The sequence below is a fragment of the Dendrobates tinctorius genome, unplaced genomic scaffold, assembly GCF_039654945.1.
Source record: "Dendrobates tinctorius isolate UK_male_01 unplaced genomic scaffold, ASM3965494v1 ptg000090l, whole genome shotgun sequence".
Lineage (NCBI taxonomy): Eukaryota > Metazoa > Chordata > Amphibia > Anura > Dendrobatidae > Dendrobates > Dendrobates tinctorius.
Window position 1 is genome coordinate 7,215,990 of NW_027361758.1, and position 19,528 is coordinate 7,235,517.

Here is a 19,528-nt window from a genome sequence, read left to right on the forward strand (position 1 = left end):
CCTGTTCCCCCTGCCTCATATTACATCCATCCTCTCACATTCACCCCCTGTGCCCTGTCCCCGCTGCTTCACAATACACCCATCCTCTCACATTCACCCCCGCTGCCTCACAATACCCCCTTCCTCTCACATTTGCTGTCCCCCCAGCCTCACAATACCCCCATCCTTTCACTTTCACCCCCAGTGCCCTGTCCCCCCTGCCTCACATTCACCCCCCGTGCCCTGTCCCCCTGCCTCACAATACCCCATCTCACATTCACCCCCAGTGCCCTGTCTCCCCTGCCTCACAATACCCCCATCCTCTCACATTCACCCCAGTGCTCTGTCCCCCTTCCACACAATACCCCAACCTCTCACTTTCCCTCCAGTGCCCTGCCCCCATCCTTTCGCATTCACTCCTGTGCCCTGCCCCCCTACAATACCCCCATCCTTTCACATTCACACTGTGCCCTGTCCCCCCTCCCCCATAATACCCCATCCTCTCACATTCAACCCCAGTGCCTTGTTGCCCCTCTCCGACTTCAGCCCCCCGCAATACCCCTTCCTCTCACATTCACCCCAAGTGCCCTGTTCCACCCTCCCCCACAATACCCCCATACTCTCACATTTCTCCCAGTGCCCTGCCCCCCTACAATACCCCATCCTCTCACATTCACCCCATGCCCTGTCCCCTCTCCCCATAATACCCCATCCTCTCACATTCCCCCCAGTGCTCTGTCCCCCTCCCCCACAATACCCCCATCTTCTCACATTCACCCCATGCCCTGTCCCCGCCTCACAATTCCCCCATCCTCTCACATTCACCCCAAGTGCCCTGTCCCACCCTCCCCCACAATACCCCATCCTCACATTCAACCCCAGTGTCCTGTTGCCCCTCCCCCACTTCAGCCCCCACAATACCCCCATCCTTTCGCATTCGTGCCCTGTTGCCCCTCCCCCACTTCAGCCCCCCACAATTCCCCCCATCCTCTCACATTCACCCCCATTCTTTGTCCCCGCCTCACAATACTCCCATCCTCTCATTCACCCCAAGTGCCCTGTCCCACCCTCCGCCACAAAACCCCATCCTCTCACATTCACCCCCAGTGCCCTGTTGCCCCTCCCCCACTTCAGCCCCCACAATACCCCATCCTCATATTCACCCCCAGTGCCCTGTTTCCCCTCCCCCACTTCAGCTCCCACATTCACCCCAAGTGCTCTGTCCCCCCTGCCTCACAATACCTCCATCCTCTCACATCCACAGTGAACATAACATGCCCAAGCTGAATGAATTTAATAAATTCCATCCCCACTTACTGATTAAGGTTGCAGGCAGTGACTGAGACAGGACCAGGAAGTGTCCAGTTTAAGATTAGTGTTTTTTTACAGAAAAGAACTCCTTCAGTCTACTACCTGTGTAATCTTACCTAATTAAGGATTCTCTCTCCAAGCTCATTGTTTGTTAGCCATTAAAAGGTATCATACCCACAACATTCCTATTTTGTTTCTCTCACTGAGAGCACTTTATATATTTTTGTCCAGTTTAATGCACACAGAGGGCATGAGGACCTAGTGTGGCCGAGACAAGCAGAGCCTGCATGGCAGAAACTGCAGCTGCTGCTGGCTGGTAAGCAGCTCCTCGGGTGAGACAGCAGCACCGTACACTGCACAGACAGGCGCTGCAACCTGCCACTGTGCAGAGTCTGTCAGATAGGGGAGCCGGCATTGTGCTGCTCTCTCCCTGACACCTCAGACACGGCCTCATGACATAAGTGGCCATGTCTCCAGTGGGACCTTGCATGTGACTGGACCCGGGGCAACGGCCTCCTCTGCCCCTCCAGTAGCTACGCTACTGGTTACCAGTGTCAGGAAATGGTGACTAAAGCAACAAATTTCCACATATTTTTTCGCCACTCAGATATATTAAAAAAAATTATACTTGATTGGTATCTGTGAAATCGTACTGACATGGAGAATCCTATTGCCAGGCAAGTTTTACTGAATAAAACACGTGGTAAATAAACAATGGTTTAATTGCATAACTTTAGCAATTTCAACACGCTTTGAATTTTTTCACCAGTTTCCTGTATATACAGTAACATAATAAAGTTAACGGTGTCATTCCATTCAAAGTACATCTAGTCCCGCAAAAAACAAGCCCTCATATGGTTATTTGGATGGAAAAATAAAACAGTTAGGGCTCGGGGAAGCAAAAATGGAAAATAGACCCATCAGGAAGGGGTTAAATTATAAATCTGAAAACATTTTCATATTAAACACCCTTATCAGTCTTATTGTTTTTGTCTAATGCTCTATCTGCAATTTTAGGTTTCACTGGACACTCTGTACATGACTTCTGTGAAGCATGTTTTTGAGAAAAGTTTAAGACCTAAAGCTTTAAAACTGAAGAATAACGAATGCTCTTCTCTTATCAACAAAGAAACTGCTAAGACTGTGGAGACAATCCAGTCATACCTTAAGTCTATCAGCAACCCAGAGTGGGCGGCAGCTATTGCGCATAGGATTGCACAAGAACTACCAACTGGCAAGTAGAGCTTTCGCTTTTATGGTATTCATTGTATCAGTATCATTTTTGTTTTTTATTTTGGTAAATTACTAATGATCTTGGATTTATTCTAGGACCCGATAAAGTTCATGCACTAAAATTCTGTCTCCATTTGGCAGAAAAGTGGAAAAATAACACATCCCCTAAGGTAAGACCTGAATGATGTAAATAGTAAAGCCATATTATTGCAGAGTATGTATTATCATTAAAAACAAAAAACATAGCTTCAGCAAACAATTTAAAAAAAAAAAAGGAATTGGTGTATAAAGCATTTAAAGGGAACCTGACGGCAGATTCATGCTGCCTTAACCATGGACAATATGAAATCAGATTCAAGCTGTCTGGGGACTGTGCTACTCTGATGACTAGTTTTAGGCAGGTCCCCAATGGGTTCTCTAGACTGATAAGTCTCACCATATAAACACACCCTTGTCAGTGATGGTGATCCTGGTGGGGTACCTACCTCAGAATAACAATTTGAAATGTAGAGTACATTTTCTTATAATTGCTGCACCGTTTCTGAGTAAGACATGCACAACTGCAATAAAGTAGCCAGTGCCGGATTAATGCTGCCTTTGGTTTGGGCGAAACAAATGTATCATGTTCACTTTTCCATGGGGCTACAAACTGACCGACAGATAGTTACTAAACTTTTTTACTGCTTCATTTGACCTCACGTCAGCAGAGCAGCTCCTTCCACTTCCAGTGTCTGTCAACGGGGTGTAACTGCCAATATCGTGCTGATTGATAGCCAGCTCCCCTCAGTTAAGCAGTGGGCTGAGTGTCGGTCAGTATGACATCATCAATAACACCCTGTCAACATAGACGAGCAGCTGCTCTGCCGACATAGAATCATAGAATCATAGAATCGTAGAGTTGGAAGGGACCTCCTGGGCCATCTGGTCCAACCCCCTGCTCAAAGCAGGATTCGCTAAATCATCCCAGTCAGATGTCTGTCCAGCCTCTGTTTGAAGACTTCCATTGAAGGAGAACTCACCACTTCTCGTGGCAGCCTGTTCCACTCATTGATCACTCTAACTGTCAAAAAGTTTTTTCTAATATCTAATCTGTGTCTCCTCCCATTCAGTTTCATCCCATTGCTTCTAGTCTTTCCTTGTGCAAATGAGAATAAAGTTGATCCTTCTACAATGTGACAGCCCTTTAGATATTTGTAGACAGCTATTAAGTCTCCTCTCAGTCTTCTCTTTTGCAAACTAAACATTCCCAAATCCTGCAACCTTTCCTCATAAGACAGGGTTTGCAGACCGGTCACCATTCTGGTCGCTCTTTTCTGAACTTGCTCCAGTTTGTTGATGTCTTTTTTAAAATGTGGTGCCCAAAACTGGACACAATATTCCAGATGAGGTCTGACCAAAGAGAAGTAGAGGGAAATAATGACTTCACGTGATCTAGACTGTATGCTTCTGTTAATACATCCTAGAATTGCATTTGCCTTTTTTGCTGCTGCATCACACTGTTGACTCATATTCAGTCTGTGATCTATTAGTATACCCAAGTCTTTTTCACATGTGCTGTCACTTAGCCCTATTCCTCCCATTCTATATATGCTTTTTCCATTTTTATTGCCCAGATGTAGTACTTTGCATTTCTCCCTGTTAAAAACCATTCTGTTAGTTGCTGCCCACTTCTCCAGTTTATTTAAATCTTTTTGAATCCTCTCTCTCTCTTCTCTAGTATTAGCTATCCCTCCTAGCTTTGTGTCATCAGCAAATTTAATCAGTTTACCCTCAATTCCTTCATCTAAATCGTTGATAAAGATGTTGAACAATACATGACGTCACCTGCAGCTGGAAAATCACTGTAAGAAGTGGTCAATGACTGCTCTGAGCTGGCAGAAATGGGTGCAGGCAGGTGAGTTGGGCAGCACATTGGCTCAGTGGTTAACACTGTAGTCTTGCAGCACTGGGGTCAAATCTTACCAAGGGCAACATATTCAAGGAATTTGTATGTTTTCCACTTATTTACATGGTGTCACGGCGTTAACTGGCATGCCTCCTCAGCGCCGTCTTACTCACCGTGGTCTCTACGCTGATTATCTTTGTCCTCTTTGCTCAGAACTGTTGCATCTGTATGCTGTTTCCTCACAGCTATAGTAGGGCACAGCCAGATCCTGCAGGAATTTAACCCTACTGAGTTCTACAGGGTTTTGGTTCCCCAGCCAATCAACTATTTCTATATCAGACAGCTCCTCCCACGACTCCTTGCCTGATCTAAGGTTCTAGTTCAGTCTCTGTCTAGATTCCTGTAAGGTGCACTTATGTATTGTCTCTCCTGTTTTTTCATCTGGCTTGCCTGCCCGTTTATCCTCACATCGGCTGCATAAATAAATCACGGATTGTCTGACCTTGTCTTTGCCTCTATCCACCTGTGCCTCTATCCACCTGTACCTCGTTCCCATGTCTTTGACCCTTTGATCAGCTGCTGCAGACCAGAGCACTGCCCTGGAGTAGTACCTCTGGTGGCTACTGGCGGCAAAACCTATCCTCACCATCAGAGGCTGTAGTGAACACCCAGGCAGTCTTTTTAGTTACTCCCCTCCAAGGTAAGCCCAATCCGTGGCGCATTGGGTCAACACTCAGAGTTACGCGTGGGTTTCCTCCCACACTCCAAAGACATACTGAAAGGGAATCCAGATTATGATGCCTAATAGGGACAGTGCCAATAATATCTGTAAAGCGCTGTGGAATTAAAGAAGCACTCCTATCAGAGTTTTTATCCTTTTAATATATTGCAATCTTATTATATCGCATTGTGTACTTAAAATTTTCCATTAGGTCTATGACATCGCGTGATTAAAAACTGAAAAACTGAAGCTTTCTATGCTTTAAGTAAAAACAGGAGGTCAGTTTTCCCTGCCTGACTCATGGGTCACTGCAAAATTCCCCTGCAGGGTTGAGGAATGGAGCTGCTGGGTCAGGAGTTAGAGGGAAAAGATTTAGGCAAGGAAAAGAGACTTCTTGTTTCTACTTAGAGCGGAGAAAGGAGAAAAAATTGCTGGTAGAAAGCCAAAAAGAGCAATTGTAAGTAGACAATGCTATATAATGTGATTTGTAATTTTTTAGAGCATAAAAACTGATGGGAGTGTTTTTTTAATGGCACTATATAAGTGAATAAAATACAGTAAATAAAAAAAGTTCTTAAACCCATAATATAAAAAAATATCCCCGGATAACCCCTTTAAAGGGAATCTGTCACCTCATTTTAGCCGTATAAGATGCGGCCACCACCATCAGGGGCTTATCTACAGCATTCTGTAATGGTGTAGATAAGCCCCCGATGAAACCTGAAAGATAAGAAAAACACGTTAGATTATACTCACCGGGGGGGCGGTGGGAGTCGCGGTCCGGTCCGGCACCTCCCATCTTCATACGATGATGTCCTCCTCCTAGCTTCTACCTCAGCTCCTGCGCACGCGTACTTTATCTGCCCTGTTGAGAGCAGAGCAGAGTACTGCAGTGCGCAGGCGCCGGGAAAGGTCAGAGAGGTCTGTCGCCTGTGCACTGCAGTACTTTACTCTGCCCTCAACAGGGCAGATAAAGTACGCGTGCACAGGAGACGAGGGAGAAGCAAGGAGGAGGACATCATTGTATGAAGATGGGAGGCGCCGGACGGGACGGTGACATTCATTGGACTGCCGGGGTGAGTATAATCTAACTCTTTTTTTCTTATCTTTCAGGTTACATCGGGGGCTTATCTACAGCATTACAGAATGCTGTAGATAAGCCTCTGATGGCGGTGGCCGCAGCTGATAGGGCTAAAATGGGCTGACAGACTCCCTTCAAGCAACTACTGGGAGATACCACTTGCAGTGAATCATCTTGCATGTTTCTTTATGATGGGACCAGTTAATAAAATTTGTAATTTTCTCAAGAACAGGTCAATGTCATTCAAAAGTTGTAAAATTTCCAATACTAATTTGATGTATCCTTCTCAAACTGATCTGTACAAAACTAAACTACGGTATATAGATAAATGCCATCTCTTGTACACCTTGTTGTATATGTAAGGTACATAACTTTTACAGTGCACTCTTACATGTTGTTTCCTTATTATCGTTAAAGGAAGAATCTCATGTAAGAGCGGAGACACTAATAAAGAAGCTAAGCGTACAGTACCAACGATCGGCCACAGAAAATGTACTAATATCGCACAAAGTAAACACTCCAGATTTCTTAAAACAGATTGGTAAACCAGCAACCCTTATTGTTTCACTGTTTGAGCACAGTAGTGTGGAGGAAAGAATACGCAACCCAACGGGCAGAGATTATCCAGGTTTGTGCAAATCAAATAATTTTATTTTTGTGTTTCTTCTTATTTCACATTTAAAGGGAATCTGTCACTCCTTTTTTGAGATATCATATAATGATATCATTCAATTGTGTGTCACATAAGGATTCTCTTAGTGCTTTTGCTTCCCCCTGACCCCGCACCTTTCATGCATAAATACTTTTTTTTATATCGTTTCAGATGTATGTAAACTGCCGCTGTCCAGTCCGATGGGCGGGGCTTATTCAACTGCTCCCCCCTCCCTGTCTTGCTCTACACAAGAAGAAGTGCGTAGAGCAAGACGGAGGGGGGGAGCAGTTGAATAAGCCCCGCCCAGCGGACCGGAAAGCGGCAGTTTACATACATCTGAACCGATATAAAAAAGGTATTTATGCATGAAAGGTGCGGGGTCAGGGGGAAGCAAAATACTAAGAGAATCCATATATGACACACAATTGAATGATATCATTATATGATATCTCAAAAAAGGGGTGACAGATTCCCTTTAATATACTTTATTGTGATTTCTTGATAAGTTTGACATTTGTTTTCAATAATCTCCACTAAATGGAAAAAAGTTATATTGCAGAATAATTGTCATAATGTTTGATTAGAATAAGACCTCTATATAATATGCCTACTGAAACTCTTTCAAGCCTTCGGTTTGTATTATGCTGCTCAAAAAAATAAATGGAACCCTGGACACTTACTGAGCAGACACATGGATGTTAGTGACCTTCCTATCATTTCTAACTGTTGTTTATTCCATTTGCACAACAGCAGGAGAAATTGAACCACAATCAGTGTTGATTTCACAGAAGTTTGACTGACTTGGAGTTACATTTTGTTGTTTAAGTGTTCTCTTTATATTTTGAGCAGTTTATTTTATTTTGTTTTCTAGATATCCACACAATGGCTAAGCAAATAGCTGAAGTCAACAACCTGAGTGTTAATAAAATTCGTGACCTGCTCCTCGATAAATGGCTATGCCCGAATACACTGTCACAAGCATCTGTGAGTACAGCCATTCCTTTATTTAATTACCAAGCATAAAAAGAAAATAAAAACGTTTCTCTTTATTTACTTTTGTTATACAGAACGACAAAGATTTATTGGGTGACATTCGGGGAGATGAGGGTCTCAGCAGGTATGTAGTAAACTGGAAGCATGATCCCCCTCAATTCACAGTGACTTTTACACAGGCTCATTAGATAATTGGATAATAATTAATAATACAAAAGAAAAGATACGATCAGAGTCTGTTCATTGTAGATTTGCTAAAACTTTAAGTTAGAGTCTAAAATAGCCCCAGTGGCCAGTGTGAAAATTATTTGATTTTTAATACATATTGTGATATGGAAATAGAAGACATTGGCAAAAATATTTTAAAAATAATTTATCACATAGTAAGACAATTTCTGATTGTAGGCGTCCCTTTAAGCTAACCATGCATGCTAGATAGCTGATAGCAAAATACTGGTTTGGCTGACCACTAGATTTTTCCACTTCTCCAAAAACATGCTTGTATATAATTTTTGACCCCTGTGGGAACTTCATGTTAATATCAAGCCATGGACGCCTGTTGCATTGTTGATTACTGATGCTTACAGTGTTATCGTTCTATTTTTCTCTTATTTTGCAGAATTATATACCTCCTTCAGCCGTACCCTCTAGATTTCAGTTCAAGAATACTATATGCAATAGCCACCTCCACCACATCTGTAAGCATTACAGTTTTACATAATCTTATTATAAATATACCAATGTTGTCCCATGATAATTAGAATCTGGCACTTCCAAGATACATATACATACAACAATATTCCGGACTTATATGTAAACCCTTGCCGAAATAAAGTAAAGAGATCCAGAAAAGGTAATATTAAAATAGCATGTTTATTAAATACACATAAAAGCATGAAAAACTGAAAACTGCCCAGTAGAAGGCGCAATGTACCCTAATAACCATAATAGCGATGCAGGTAATAGTCTAAAAGGTCCAAAACCACAATATACATCATAAATCCCATATGGTAGAAAAAATCATCACATCTATCTAGATATAACGGCAACATGACTCACAAGTCTATGTCCCCATATCCATCCCCTACTAACAATAATTGCAATGCAAATAATATCAAAGATAGAAAAAATCCTAGACCAAAATTCAGATCATGAATCTCATATAGCTGAAAAAATCATACCCATTTGAATGTAGCGGCAACATGACCAACCAGTCTAAAGGGGGTTTTACACTAAGCGATATCGCTAGCAATATCGCTAAAACGTCACTGGTTTTGTGACGTTATAGCGATATTGCTAGCGATATCGCTATGTGTGATACTTACCAACGACCGGCTCCCCCGCTGCTCATCGCTGATCGCGCGAGAATGTCCGGCTCCATTTCTCGTCGGGCGCTTCCTGCTGAGACTTCCTGCTGTGACGATGAGCGACGCTGGACGCGGGCGGGAGGACGCAGGATCGCTGTGTGTGAATGGTAAGTATCGTGCGCTGCGTCGCTGCTGCATCGCTGTGAGATCTTTCTGTATGAAAGCTCACTAGCGATCATTTAGCGATGCACCAGCGATCCTGACCGGGTCGGATCGCTGGTTGGATCGCTGGTGCATCGCTAAATGTAAAAGGGCCTTAAGTCCCCTAATCAATCCTCCTAAGTAAACAACTCCAGCGTGAGTCAGATAAATTAGATGTGAACATGAATAAACGGAGTAACAATACCTGAACACAGCACAAATAGCGATGGGCACCGCAGCCTCCTCCTCCCAACGCGCGTTTCGCAACAAGCTTCTTCCGTGATGTGATGATTTTTTTTCTACCATATGTGATTTATGATGTATACTGTGGTTTTGGACCTTTTATACTATTACCTGCATCGCTATTATGGTTATTAGGGTACATTGCGCCTTCTACTGGGCAGTTTTCAGTTTTTCATGTTTTTATGTGTATTTAATAAGCATGCTATTTTAATATTACCTTTTGTGGATCATCTTATTATGTAGGACTTATAGTTCCAATTGTTATGTATAGAAGTTTTATACAAAGGGAAGTTATTTTTCTCAGAAAAAAATATTCATTGTCTTCTTACCGTCACTGTATATAATTCCCAATACACTTTTTTCCATTACCGACAATGTTTCTTAGCAGAGTCACTGTATCTGAAAAGCTATTTGTTGTGTAATAAAACATAGAATAACATATGTGTGTATATGTATATATAATGTGTGCGTGTGTGTGTGCGTGTATGTATGCACTGAACAAAATATAAACTCAACACTAGTGTTGAGCGATACCTTCCGATATCGGGAAATATTGGATCGGACAGATACCTAAAAAGTATCGGATATCGCCGATTCCGATACCGGAAACCAATGCAAGTCAATGGGACAGAAATATCGGAATTAAAATAAACCCTTTCTTTCCTTGTAGGTTAATTCTACATGAAGGAAAACAACTAAGAATAATGTAGAATGTATTGGGGGAGGTGGAGGAGACATTAAAGGCATAGATGTTTAGCCCAATCAAATGTAATAGCAGGAGTTAATTATTTATTTATTTATTTTTTTAAGACGTTCGGAGTTACAAAGATATTGACTCTATTAACCTTTTTTATATCTTGTCAGATATGTATGTTTCACTACTTCCATGCTCTTCACCTTCTTTTTTACTTCTCCCACACTTTCTCCTTCATGATCCTCAGCAGGAGCAGCATCTTTTTCATCAACTTCTTCTTCACCTTATTCATCTTCTTCTTCACCTTCTTCCTATTATTCTTTTTTTTTTACATTCTTCATATTCTTCTTATTCAACTATTATTCTTCTTCATATTCTACTTCTTCATCTTCTTCCTATTCTTCTTCTTCATCATATTCTTATTTGTGACAGGCATTCCTGTAGTTATCTATAAAAGTTTGAAGATTACACCTTCCGTTCTGCCTGTCACAAAAGATTTACAACAGGATTTGTCCGTGTTCAGTTTGGCCTGCAGAAGCAGGCATTTTCTAGGGGCACCACGAGGAGGAACGGACTCACCCCTATACACTGCTTAGTCTTCTTCTGCTTATAATTTAGATAATATCTTTTGCTCTGATTTTTAGTCTTATGCTTAATGTTCTTCTGCTTTTTGTTCTTCTGCTTTTTGTTCTTCTGCTTTTTGTTGTTCTGCTTCTTGGTCTTCTGCTTCTTGGTCTTCCGTCTCTTGTTGTTCTGTATCTTGGTGGTTGTCTTCATGTTCTTTGTCCTCTTGGTCATCTTCTTCAGGGTCATCTTTTTGGTCTTCTTTGGGGTGGTCTTCAGGGTCGTCGTCTTCAAGGTCGTCTTTGGGGTCATCGTCTTCTTCGGGGTGGTCTTCAGGGTCGTCTTCAGGGTCATCGTCTTCGCGGTTGTCGTCTTCTTCGGGGTGGTCTTCAGGGTCGTCGTCTTCAGAGTCGTCGTCAGGGAGATCCAGAGTGATTACCAAAAACCATTTCAAAAAGCTTGAACTTGGAAATGTAGCAGAAGGTACAAGAAGGCTGAGGGACTGCCGAGAACCAGCTGACGGTACTGGAACCCTGATGGGTACCAGAAGGAGCAAGAGCCAATGGCACTACCGAGGACCAGCTGATGGTACTGGAACCCGGTTACTAAGCAGGAGGTACCTGTGCTAGAAAGCACTACCAAGGACCAGCAGACGTTGCTGGAACTCGGATACCGAGAAGGAGGCACCTAAGCCAAAGGCACTGCCGAGAACCAGCTGACGGTACTGGAACCCGGATGGGTAGCAGAAGGTACCCATGAAAAACAAAGTTGCAAGGCCGTGAGCCGACCGCAGTTACCGAAACCCACAGTCCTACAGGGGGTGCTTGTCCTATTGGCACTACGGAACCAGCCTTTATTACCGGATCTCGCAGTCCACATAGGAAGCACCTAAACTGCAGGCACCATAGAGTCAGCTAACCCGACCGCAACACGACAGGACAACGTATTGGTGGCAAAGTGACGTTGACACTACCCGGAAACAGCCGGCGTGCTGGAACCAGGCTGGGCAGGAGGGAGTACCCGTGCCAAAGACACTGCCGAGAACCTGCTGACGGTACTGGAACCCGGATGGGTAGCAGAAGCTACTAGAGCCAATGGAACTACCGAGGACCAGCTGACGGTGCTGGAACCCGGAGGGCCAGCAGAAGGAACAAGAGCCAATGGCACTACCGAGGACCAGCTGACGGTACTGGAACACGGTTACTAAGCAGGAGGTACCTGTGCTAGAAAGCACTACCAAGGGCCAGCAGACTTTGCTGGAACTCAGATACCGAGAAGGAGGCACCTAAGCCAAAGACACTGCCGAGAACCAGCTGACGGTACTGGAACCCGGATGGGTAGTAAAAGCTACAAGAGCCAATGGAACTACCGAGGACCAGCTGACGGTGCTGGAACCCGGAGGGGCAGCAGAAGGAACAAGAGCCAATGGCACTACCGAGGACCAGCTGATGGTACTGGAACCCGGTTACTAAGCAGGAGGTACCTGTGCCAGAAAGCACTACCAAGGGCCAGCAGACGTTGCTGGAACTCGGATACCGAGAAGGAGGCACCTAAGCCAAAGGCATAGAGTCGGCTAACCCGGCCGCAACATGACAGGACAACGTATTGGTGGCAAAGTGACGTTGACACTACCCGGAAACGGCCGGCGTGCTGGAACCAGGCTGGGCAGGAGGGAGTACCTGTGCCAAAGACACTGCCGGGAACCAGCTGGCGGTGCTGGAACGGAACCAGGGTAAATACTACAAAAAGAGAGGAGACAGAGGCATAATTGGAGCAAGTTTAAAATCTGTAGTTGTGTGAGTGTGGACAGAGCAGGAGAAATTGCCGGACACACAGCTGGGGATCAGCTGACATTACTGAACCCCAATAACACTGGAGCATATGTTGACTGTGCAGATGGCACTTCTGAGCAGCAACTGGCAGTGTTGGAGCCCAGGGTTAATACTACAAACATAGTGGAGCCAGAGGCCTAATTGGATCAAGATTAATATCTGTTGTAGACTACTACTGATTTTAAACTTGCTCCAATTATGCCTCTGGCTCCACTCTGTTTCTAGTATTTACCCTGGGCTCCAACACCGCCAGTTGCTGCTCAGAAGTGCCGTCTGTAATAGTGGGAATGTGGACAGAGCAGGAGAAATCGCCGGACACACAGCCGGGGATCAGCTGACGTTACTGAACCCCAGTAACACAGGAGCAAATGTTGATTGTGCAGACGGCACTTCTGAGCAGCAACGGGCAGTGTTGGAGCCCAGGGTAAATACTAGAGACAGAGTGGATCCAGAGGCCTAATTGGAGCAAGATTAAAATCAGTAGTAGTGTGAATGTGGACAGAGCAGGACACACAGCAGGGGAGCAGCTGACATTACTGAACCCCACTAACACAGAAGCTAGTGTTTTTTCTCTGTGCAGACGGCACTTCTGAGCAGCATCTGGCGGTGTTGGAGCCCAGGGTCAATCGGTGTAGGCTGAGGCCTAATTGGAGCAAGTTTAATATCTGATGTTGTGTGAATGTGGAGGGAGCAGGAGACATTGCCAGACACACAGCAGGGGAGCAGCTGGCGTTACTGAACCCCACTAACACAGGAGCTAGTGTTTTTCTCTGTGCAGACGGCACTTCTGAGCAGCAACTGGCAGTGTTGGAGCTCAGGGTCAATCAGGGTGTAGGCTGAGGCCTAATTGGAGCAAGTTTAATATCTGATGTTGTGTGAATGTGGAGGGAGCGGGAGACATTGCCGGACACACAGCAGGGGAGCAGCTGGCGTTGCTGAACCCCACTAACACAGGAGCTAGTGTTTTTCTCTGTGCAGACGGCACTTCTGAGCAGCAACTGGCGGTGTTGGAGCCCAGGGTCAATCAGGGTGTAGGCTGAGGCCTAATTTTCTAGCAAGTTTAATATCTGATGATGTGTGAATGTGGACGGAGCAGGAGATATTGCCGGACACACAGCAGGGGAGCAGCTGACATTACTGAACCCCACTAACACAGGAGCTAGTGTTTTTCTCTGTGCAGACGGCACTTCTGAGCAGCAACTAGCAGTGTTGGAGGCCAGGGTCAATCATGGTTTAGGCTGAGGCCTAATTGGAGCAAGTTTAATATCTGATGTTGTGTGATTGTGGAGGGAGCAGGAGACATTGCCAGACACACAGCAGGGGAGCAGCTGGCGTTACTGAACCCCACTAACACAGGAGCTAGTGTTTTCCTCTGTGCAGACGGCACTTCTGAGCAGCAACTGGCGGTGTTGGAGCCCAGGGTCAATCAGGGTGTAGGCTGAGGCCTAATTGGAGCAAGTTTAATATCTGATGTTGTGTGAATGTGGAGGGAGCGGGAGACATTGCCGGACACACAGCAGGGGAGCAGCTGGCGTTACTGAACCCCACTAACACAGGAGCTAGTGTTTTTCTCTGTGCAGACGGCACTTCTGAGCAACAGCTGGCGGTGTTGGAGCCCAGGGTCAATCAGGGTGTAGGCTGAGGCCTAATTGGAGCAAGTTTAATATCTGATGTGTGAATGTGGACGGAGCAGGAGATATTGCCGGACACACAGCAGGGGAGCAGCTGACATTACTGAACCCCACTAACACAGGAGCTAGTGTTTTTCTCTGTGCAGACGGCACTTCTGAGCAGCAACTGGCAGTGTTGGAGGCCAGGGTCAATCAGGGTGTAGGCTGAGGCCTAATTGGAGCAAGTTTAATATCTGATGTTGTGTGAATGTGGAGGGAGCAGGAGACCTTGCCGGACACACAGCAGGGGAGCAGCTGGCGTTACTGAACCCCACTAACTCAGGAGCTAGTGTTTTTCTCTGTGCAGATGGCACTTCTGAGCAGCAACTGGCGGTGTTGGAGCCCAGGGATTACAGTTCAGGTGGTAGAAACATGAACACAACAGGAGACCTGGATACTGTTGCCAACCAATTATTTAATCTGGAAGAGGACTGGCAAATTCCGGCGAGATCCAGGCCTTGTTCATTTTCAGAAAAGTAAGCTGGTCAACGTTATCGGAGGATAGTCGCATGCGACGGTCTGTTAGTACAGCACCTGCGGCACTAAAGACGTGTTCCGATAATACACTAGCTGCAGGGCAAGCCAGCACCTCCAATGCATACTGGCTAAGCTCTGGCCATGTATCCAGCTTAGAGACCCAAAACTTGAAGGGGGAAGAGCCGTCTGGGAGTACACTGAGAGGGCAAGACATGTAGTCTCACCATCTGACGGAAACGTTGCCTCCTGCTGACTGGAGCCATCTGTGATGGTGTAGACATTTGTGGCGGGGACACAAAACTTTGCCACATTTGGGCCATACTGGTCTTGCCTTGTGCTGAGGCGCTGCTTCTGCTCCCTCTTTGTGCAGAGCTTCCTCCACTGCCTCGACGCACAGAGCTGCTTTGTAAAGCACTAGCAGCACTGCTCTCGGGTGGAATGGAGAACATGATGGAATGCACCAGTGTGTCTTGGTACTCCCGCATTTTACGCTCCCGGTTCAACGGTGTTATGAGGCTTTGTAAGTTGTCCCGGTAGCGAGGATCTAGGAGGGTGTACACCCAATAATCAGCCGTGTTGAGAATGTGGGCGATGCGGCGGTCGTTTCTCAGGCACTGCAGCATGAAATCAACCATGTGCTGCAGACTCCCAACTGGCCAAGAAACGCTGTCCCCTGCTTGACGCGTCATGTAGATGCTCTGCATCAACCCACCCTCGCTCTACATACTGACTACTAGAGCATTGTGTACCTCCCTCCTCTGGAGAGATGTCTTCCTCCTCCATTGACGACTCCTCATCCTCCTCACAAAGTGTCCCCTGCCTAGGCCTTTGTGAGGAACCATGTTGCGCAGACTGTCCAGAAGCAGATGGCATTTGTGACTCCTCATCCTCCACCTCTTCCACAACCTCCTCCCTTAGTGCTTGCAGTGTTTTTTCAAGCAGGCAGATAAGGGGGACAGTCATGCTGACTAGTGCATCATCAGCACTCGCCATCCACGCAAAACGTGGCAGATGTCCTTCATAGAGGCCCACTCAGTGGTGGTGAAGTGTGAACGGCGCACAGTGCCACTTGTTTGCGCCTGATGCAGCTGGTACTCCATTACTGCTGCCTGCTGCTCACACAACCGCTCCAACATATGTAACGCTGAATTCCACCTGGTGGGTAGGTCACATATGATGCGATGTTCCGGAAGGCGGAATCGGCGCTGCAGAGCTGTAGTGCGCGATCTTGCCATGTTGGAACGCCGCAAGTGAGCGAACTCTATGCGGACCTTTTGCAGCAGTGCATCAAGATCCGGATAGTCCCTCAAAAAACTCTGCACGACCAAGTTGAGCACATCTGCCAGACATGGGATGTGAGTGAGGTTGCCTAGGCCCAGAGCTGCCACCAGATTTCGGCCATTGTTACACACTACCAAACCTGGCTGGAGATTCGCTAGCACAAACCACACGTCGCTCTCCTGCTTGATGGCATTACAGAGCTCCTGCGCTGTGTGGCTTCGATTCTACAAAGAAATTAATTTCAGTACGGTCTGTTGACGTTTGGCCACGGCTGTGCTCATACCGGTCGTAACAGGTAAGCGTTCACGGGTCCATGTGAAGGTAGACCGTGACTGTTCCTGCAGTGCTGATTCAGAGGAACTAGAGTATGAGGAGAAGTCAATGTGTACAGACTAGATTCCTGCAATCCTTGGAGTTGGCAGAACACATACAGCGCCACTCTCAAGATCTGTACCCGGCTCCACAACATTTACCCAGTGGTCAGTGAGGGAAAGGTATCGTCCCTGTCCATGGTTACTGGTCCACGCATCGGTGGTCAGGTGGACCTTGCTACTGACGGCGTTTAGTAGCGCATGTTTAATTTTTCCCTCCACATGCTTTTGCAAGGCAGGGGCGGCTTGCCTGCTGAAATAAAAGCTGCTGGGCACATTGTATTGTGGGACTGCCAATACCATGAAGTTACGGAAGGTGTCAGTCTGCACCAGCCTGAATGAGAGCAGTTCAAGGGACAGTAGTTTTGCAATGCCAGCATTCAGTGCCTGTGCTCGGGGATGGTTTGCCGAGTATGGCCGCCTTTTCTCCCATGCCTGTGCTACTGGTGGCTGTAGAGTGGCCTGGGAGTCTGAGGATGACAGGGAATGTGGTGCTGTGGGTGGAATTACACTGGGTCTCTGTACAACAGTGCCAGAGGTTCTTCCATGGCGATCCTGTTAGGAAGCCGAACCAGCTGTGTGTGAGCTGGAGGAAGAGGCTACAACACGAGCTGAAGAGGTGGTAGGTGGTGCTGTAGGTTGGCCTACGTCTTCAGTGTGTCTTTGTAACTCCACCACGTGCTTGGTCCGCACATGTTTCCACATATTTGTGGTATTGAAGTTGCTGACACTTTTCCCTCTTTTGACTTTCTGATTACACCGCTTGCATTTGACAAAGCAAATGTCATCTGCAACTGTGTCAAAAAAAGGACCACACACTGCAACTCCTGGGAGCGCCCGTTTTGGGTTTTAGAAGAGGAATGCTCCTAATGGGTGCCTAAGTGGAGGCTACAGGCAACCAAGTCTGCCCCCTCCCTCTCCCTCCTGTTTTGGCAGTTCGGGGAATCTCTTCCTCAGAGCTGCTCCCACCACCTTCCTGTTCCTCACGCCATGATGGGTCAAGGACCTCATCATCTACACTACCCTCTTCAAACACCTGCTTCTCCTGGGTAGTCTCGCCAGCACAGTACGCACCAGAAAGTGACACCTGAGTCTCATCATCAGATGCGTACTGAGGTGTGCTGACCATAGGCACTGGCCCACCCGCCTCTTCAGATTCAGAGAGACAAAGCTGTTGCACATCACTGCATACTCCCTCTTCTTCACATTCTAGAAAGCTGCTTGGCTGGCCTTCTCTTTCCAAACCAAGAGATTCAGAGAACAGAAGTAGAGATGGCTCCTGTCCAGGGCTCTCTGACTGCCTGGGCAATTTGGCAGGTGGTGAAGAGACAGATGGTTGCTCTTCAGTGCTCTGGACCTGAGAGGATGTGGAAGCAATTGAAGTCGATGCGTTAGCTGCCATCCATCCGACTACGGCTTCAATTTGTTCCTCCCGCAGCAGTGGGGTACGGCGAGCTCCTACAAAGCTGCGCATAAAGGACTGTTCCCTGGGAAAACTGGGGGATGCTGAGTCACTGGTGCCCGCAGCAGGCACAGAATCCCCACGTCCTCTCCCTGCTGAAACTCCACGACCACATGCCTTACTCCCTGCCTTCTTCGTCTTGGTAGACTGATAAAGATAGGCAGAAAAGTACAAAGGGCTTAGTGTGCTTATTCCTGAACAGCTTCTAACAGGTATAAGAAACACTAATTTTATAAAGTGTGGACTACACTTTAATATGAGCTAATGTGGCCTACACAACTGTAAAGTGGAGTGTTTGGTGAACTTTTTTTACGTGTTGTTTTTTTTTTTCACAAAAAAAAAGCATGTGACCAAAGATGTAAAAGCGATAGTATCACAAACTTTTTGGAGCTATTACAATGCAGGAAGGTAACCTACAATGCAATATATGAGGCTACAAAAAAATAAGCTAATACTAATCTGGCTGGGGCTGCACGGCACAAGCCAGCAGAAAGGCTCCTCTGTCTACTCCTATATAGTGTTTGCAACCAGTCTAGCTGGATACGGATGGAAGCACACTAATAGCAGAAATTCAGGAAAATTAAGCAGCACTACAGCAAAAAAGGACAATGTATGAGGCAGTGACCCACGCTGAGCGGACTACAACCAGAGGTGGCTGCAGAACACACTACAGCGTGAGCTGCACTCACACACAGAGACCTCACAGACAGCCGTGAACAGTGCAGAGAACTGTGCACTAGCACTGAAAGGCTGCAGAAAAGCTCCGCTATCTACTCCTATATAGTGTTTGCAACCAATGTAGATGGATACGGATGGAAGCACACTAATAGGAGAAATCAGGAAAAATGAGCAGCAATAAAACAAAAAAAGGACTATGTATGAGGCAGTGACGCACGCTGAGCGGACTACAACCAGAGATGGCTGCAGAACACACTACAGTGTGAGCTGCACTCACACACACAGAACTTGCAGACAGCTGTGAACAGCGCTGCAAGGCAAAAGAAAGCTACAGCGGTTGATAAAGTAGCCTGGGTAAAGCACTATATAGAAAATCGCTATCTCTAACTGTCCCTCAGAGTCTGAACAGCAGCGTCCTGTCCCTAACTGAGTTCACAGCAGAGTGAACCCAAAATGGTGGCGGCGGCTTTTATAGTGCATCATGACATCATTTCAGCAGCCAATCACAGCCATGCCATTAGTTAACATGCCTACATGCCTAACAGGATGTGCCCACACTTCTTAGGATTCCTCATTGGCTGAATCAAATAAAACTGGCTCATAGCATTATGGGAACTTCCGATTTCGGTATTCGATATGCAAAAAGTATCTGAATTCCGATACCGTGAATATCGTCCGATACCCGATATTTGCAGTATCGGAATGCTCAACACTACTCAACACTTATGTTTTTGCTCCCATTTTTCATGAGCTGAAATCAAAGATCTAAGATTTTTCTAGGTACACAAAGGCCCTTTTCTCTCAAATATTGTTCCCAAATTAGTCTAAATCTGTGTCCTGTGCTGAGATAATCCATCCACCTCACAGGTGTGGCATATCAAGCTACTAATTAG

The 19,528-nt window shown here is 46.1% G+C and overlaps 1 protein-coding gene across 3 annotated transcripts in view; it reads left to right on the forward strand.

Moving 5' to 3' along the window:
* KNTC1 (kinetochore associated 1) overlaps nucleotides 1-19,528 on the forward strand; it is a 292,839-nt gene that overhangs the window by 188,345 nt on the left and 84,966 nt on the right. For all 3 annotated transcript variants that reach the window (XM_073586034.1, XM_073586035.1, XM_073586036.1), the window contains 6 exons: nucleotides 2,308-2,524; nucleotides 2,620-2,693; nucleotides 6,628-6,838; nucleotides 7,734-7,846; nucleotides 7,930-7,979; nucleotides 8,475-8,553. In XM_073586034.1, coding sequence (XP_073442135.1) covers nucleotides 2,308-2,524; nucleotides 2,620-2,693; nucleotides 6,628-6,838; nucleotides 7,734-7,846; nucleotides 7,930-7,979; nucleotides 8,475-8,553 — 744 coding nt within the window. The remainder of the gene's footprint in view (nucleotides 1-2,307; nucleotides 2,525-2,619; nucleotides 2,694-6,627; nucleotides 6,839-7,733; nucleotides 7,847-7,929; nucleotides 7,980-8,474; nucleotides 8,554-19,528) is intronic.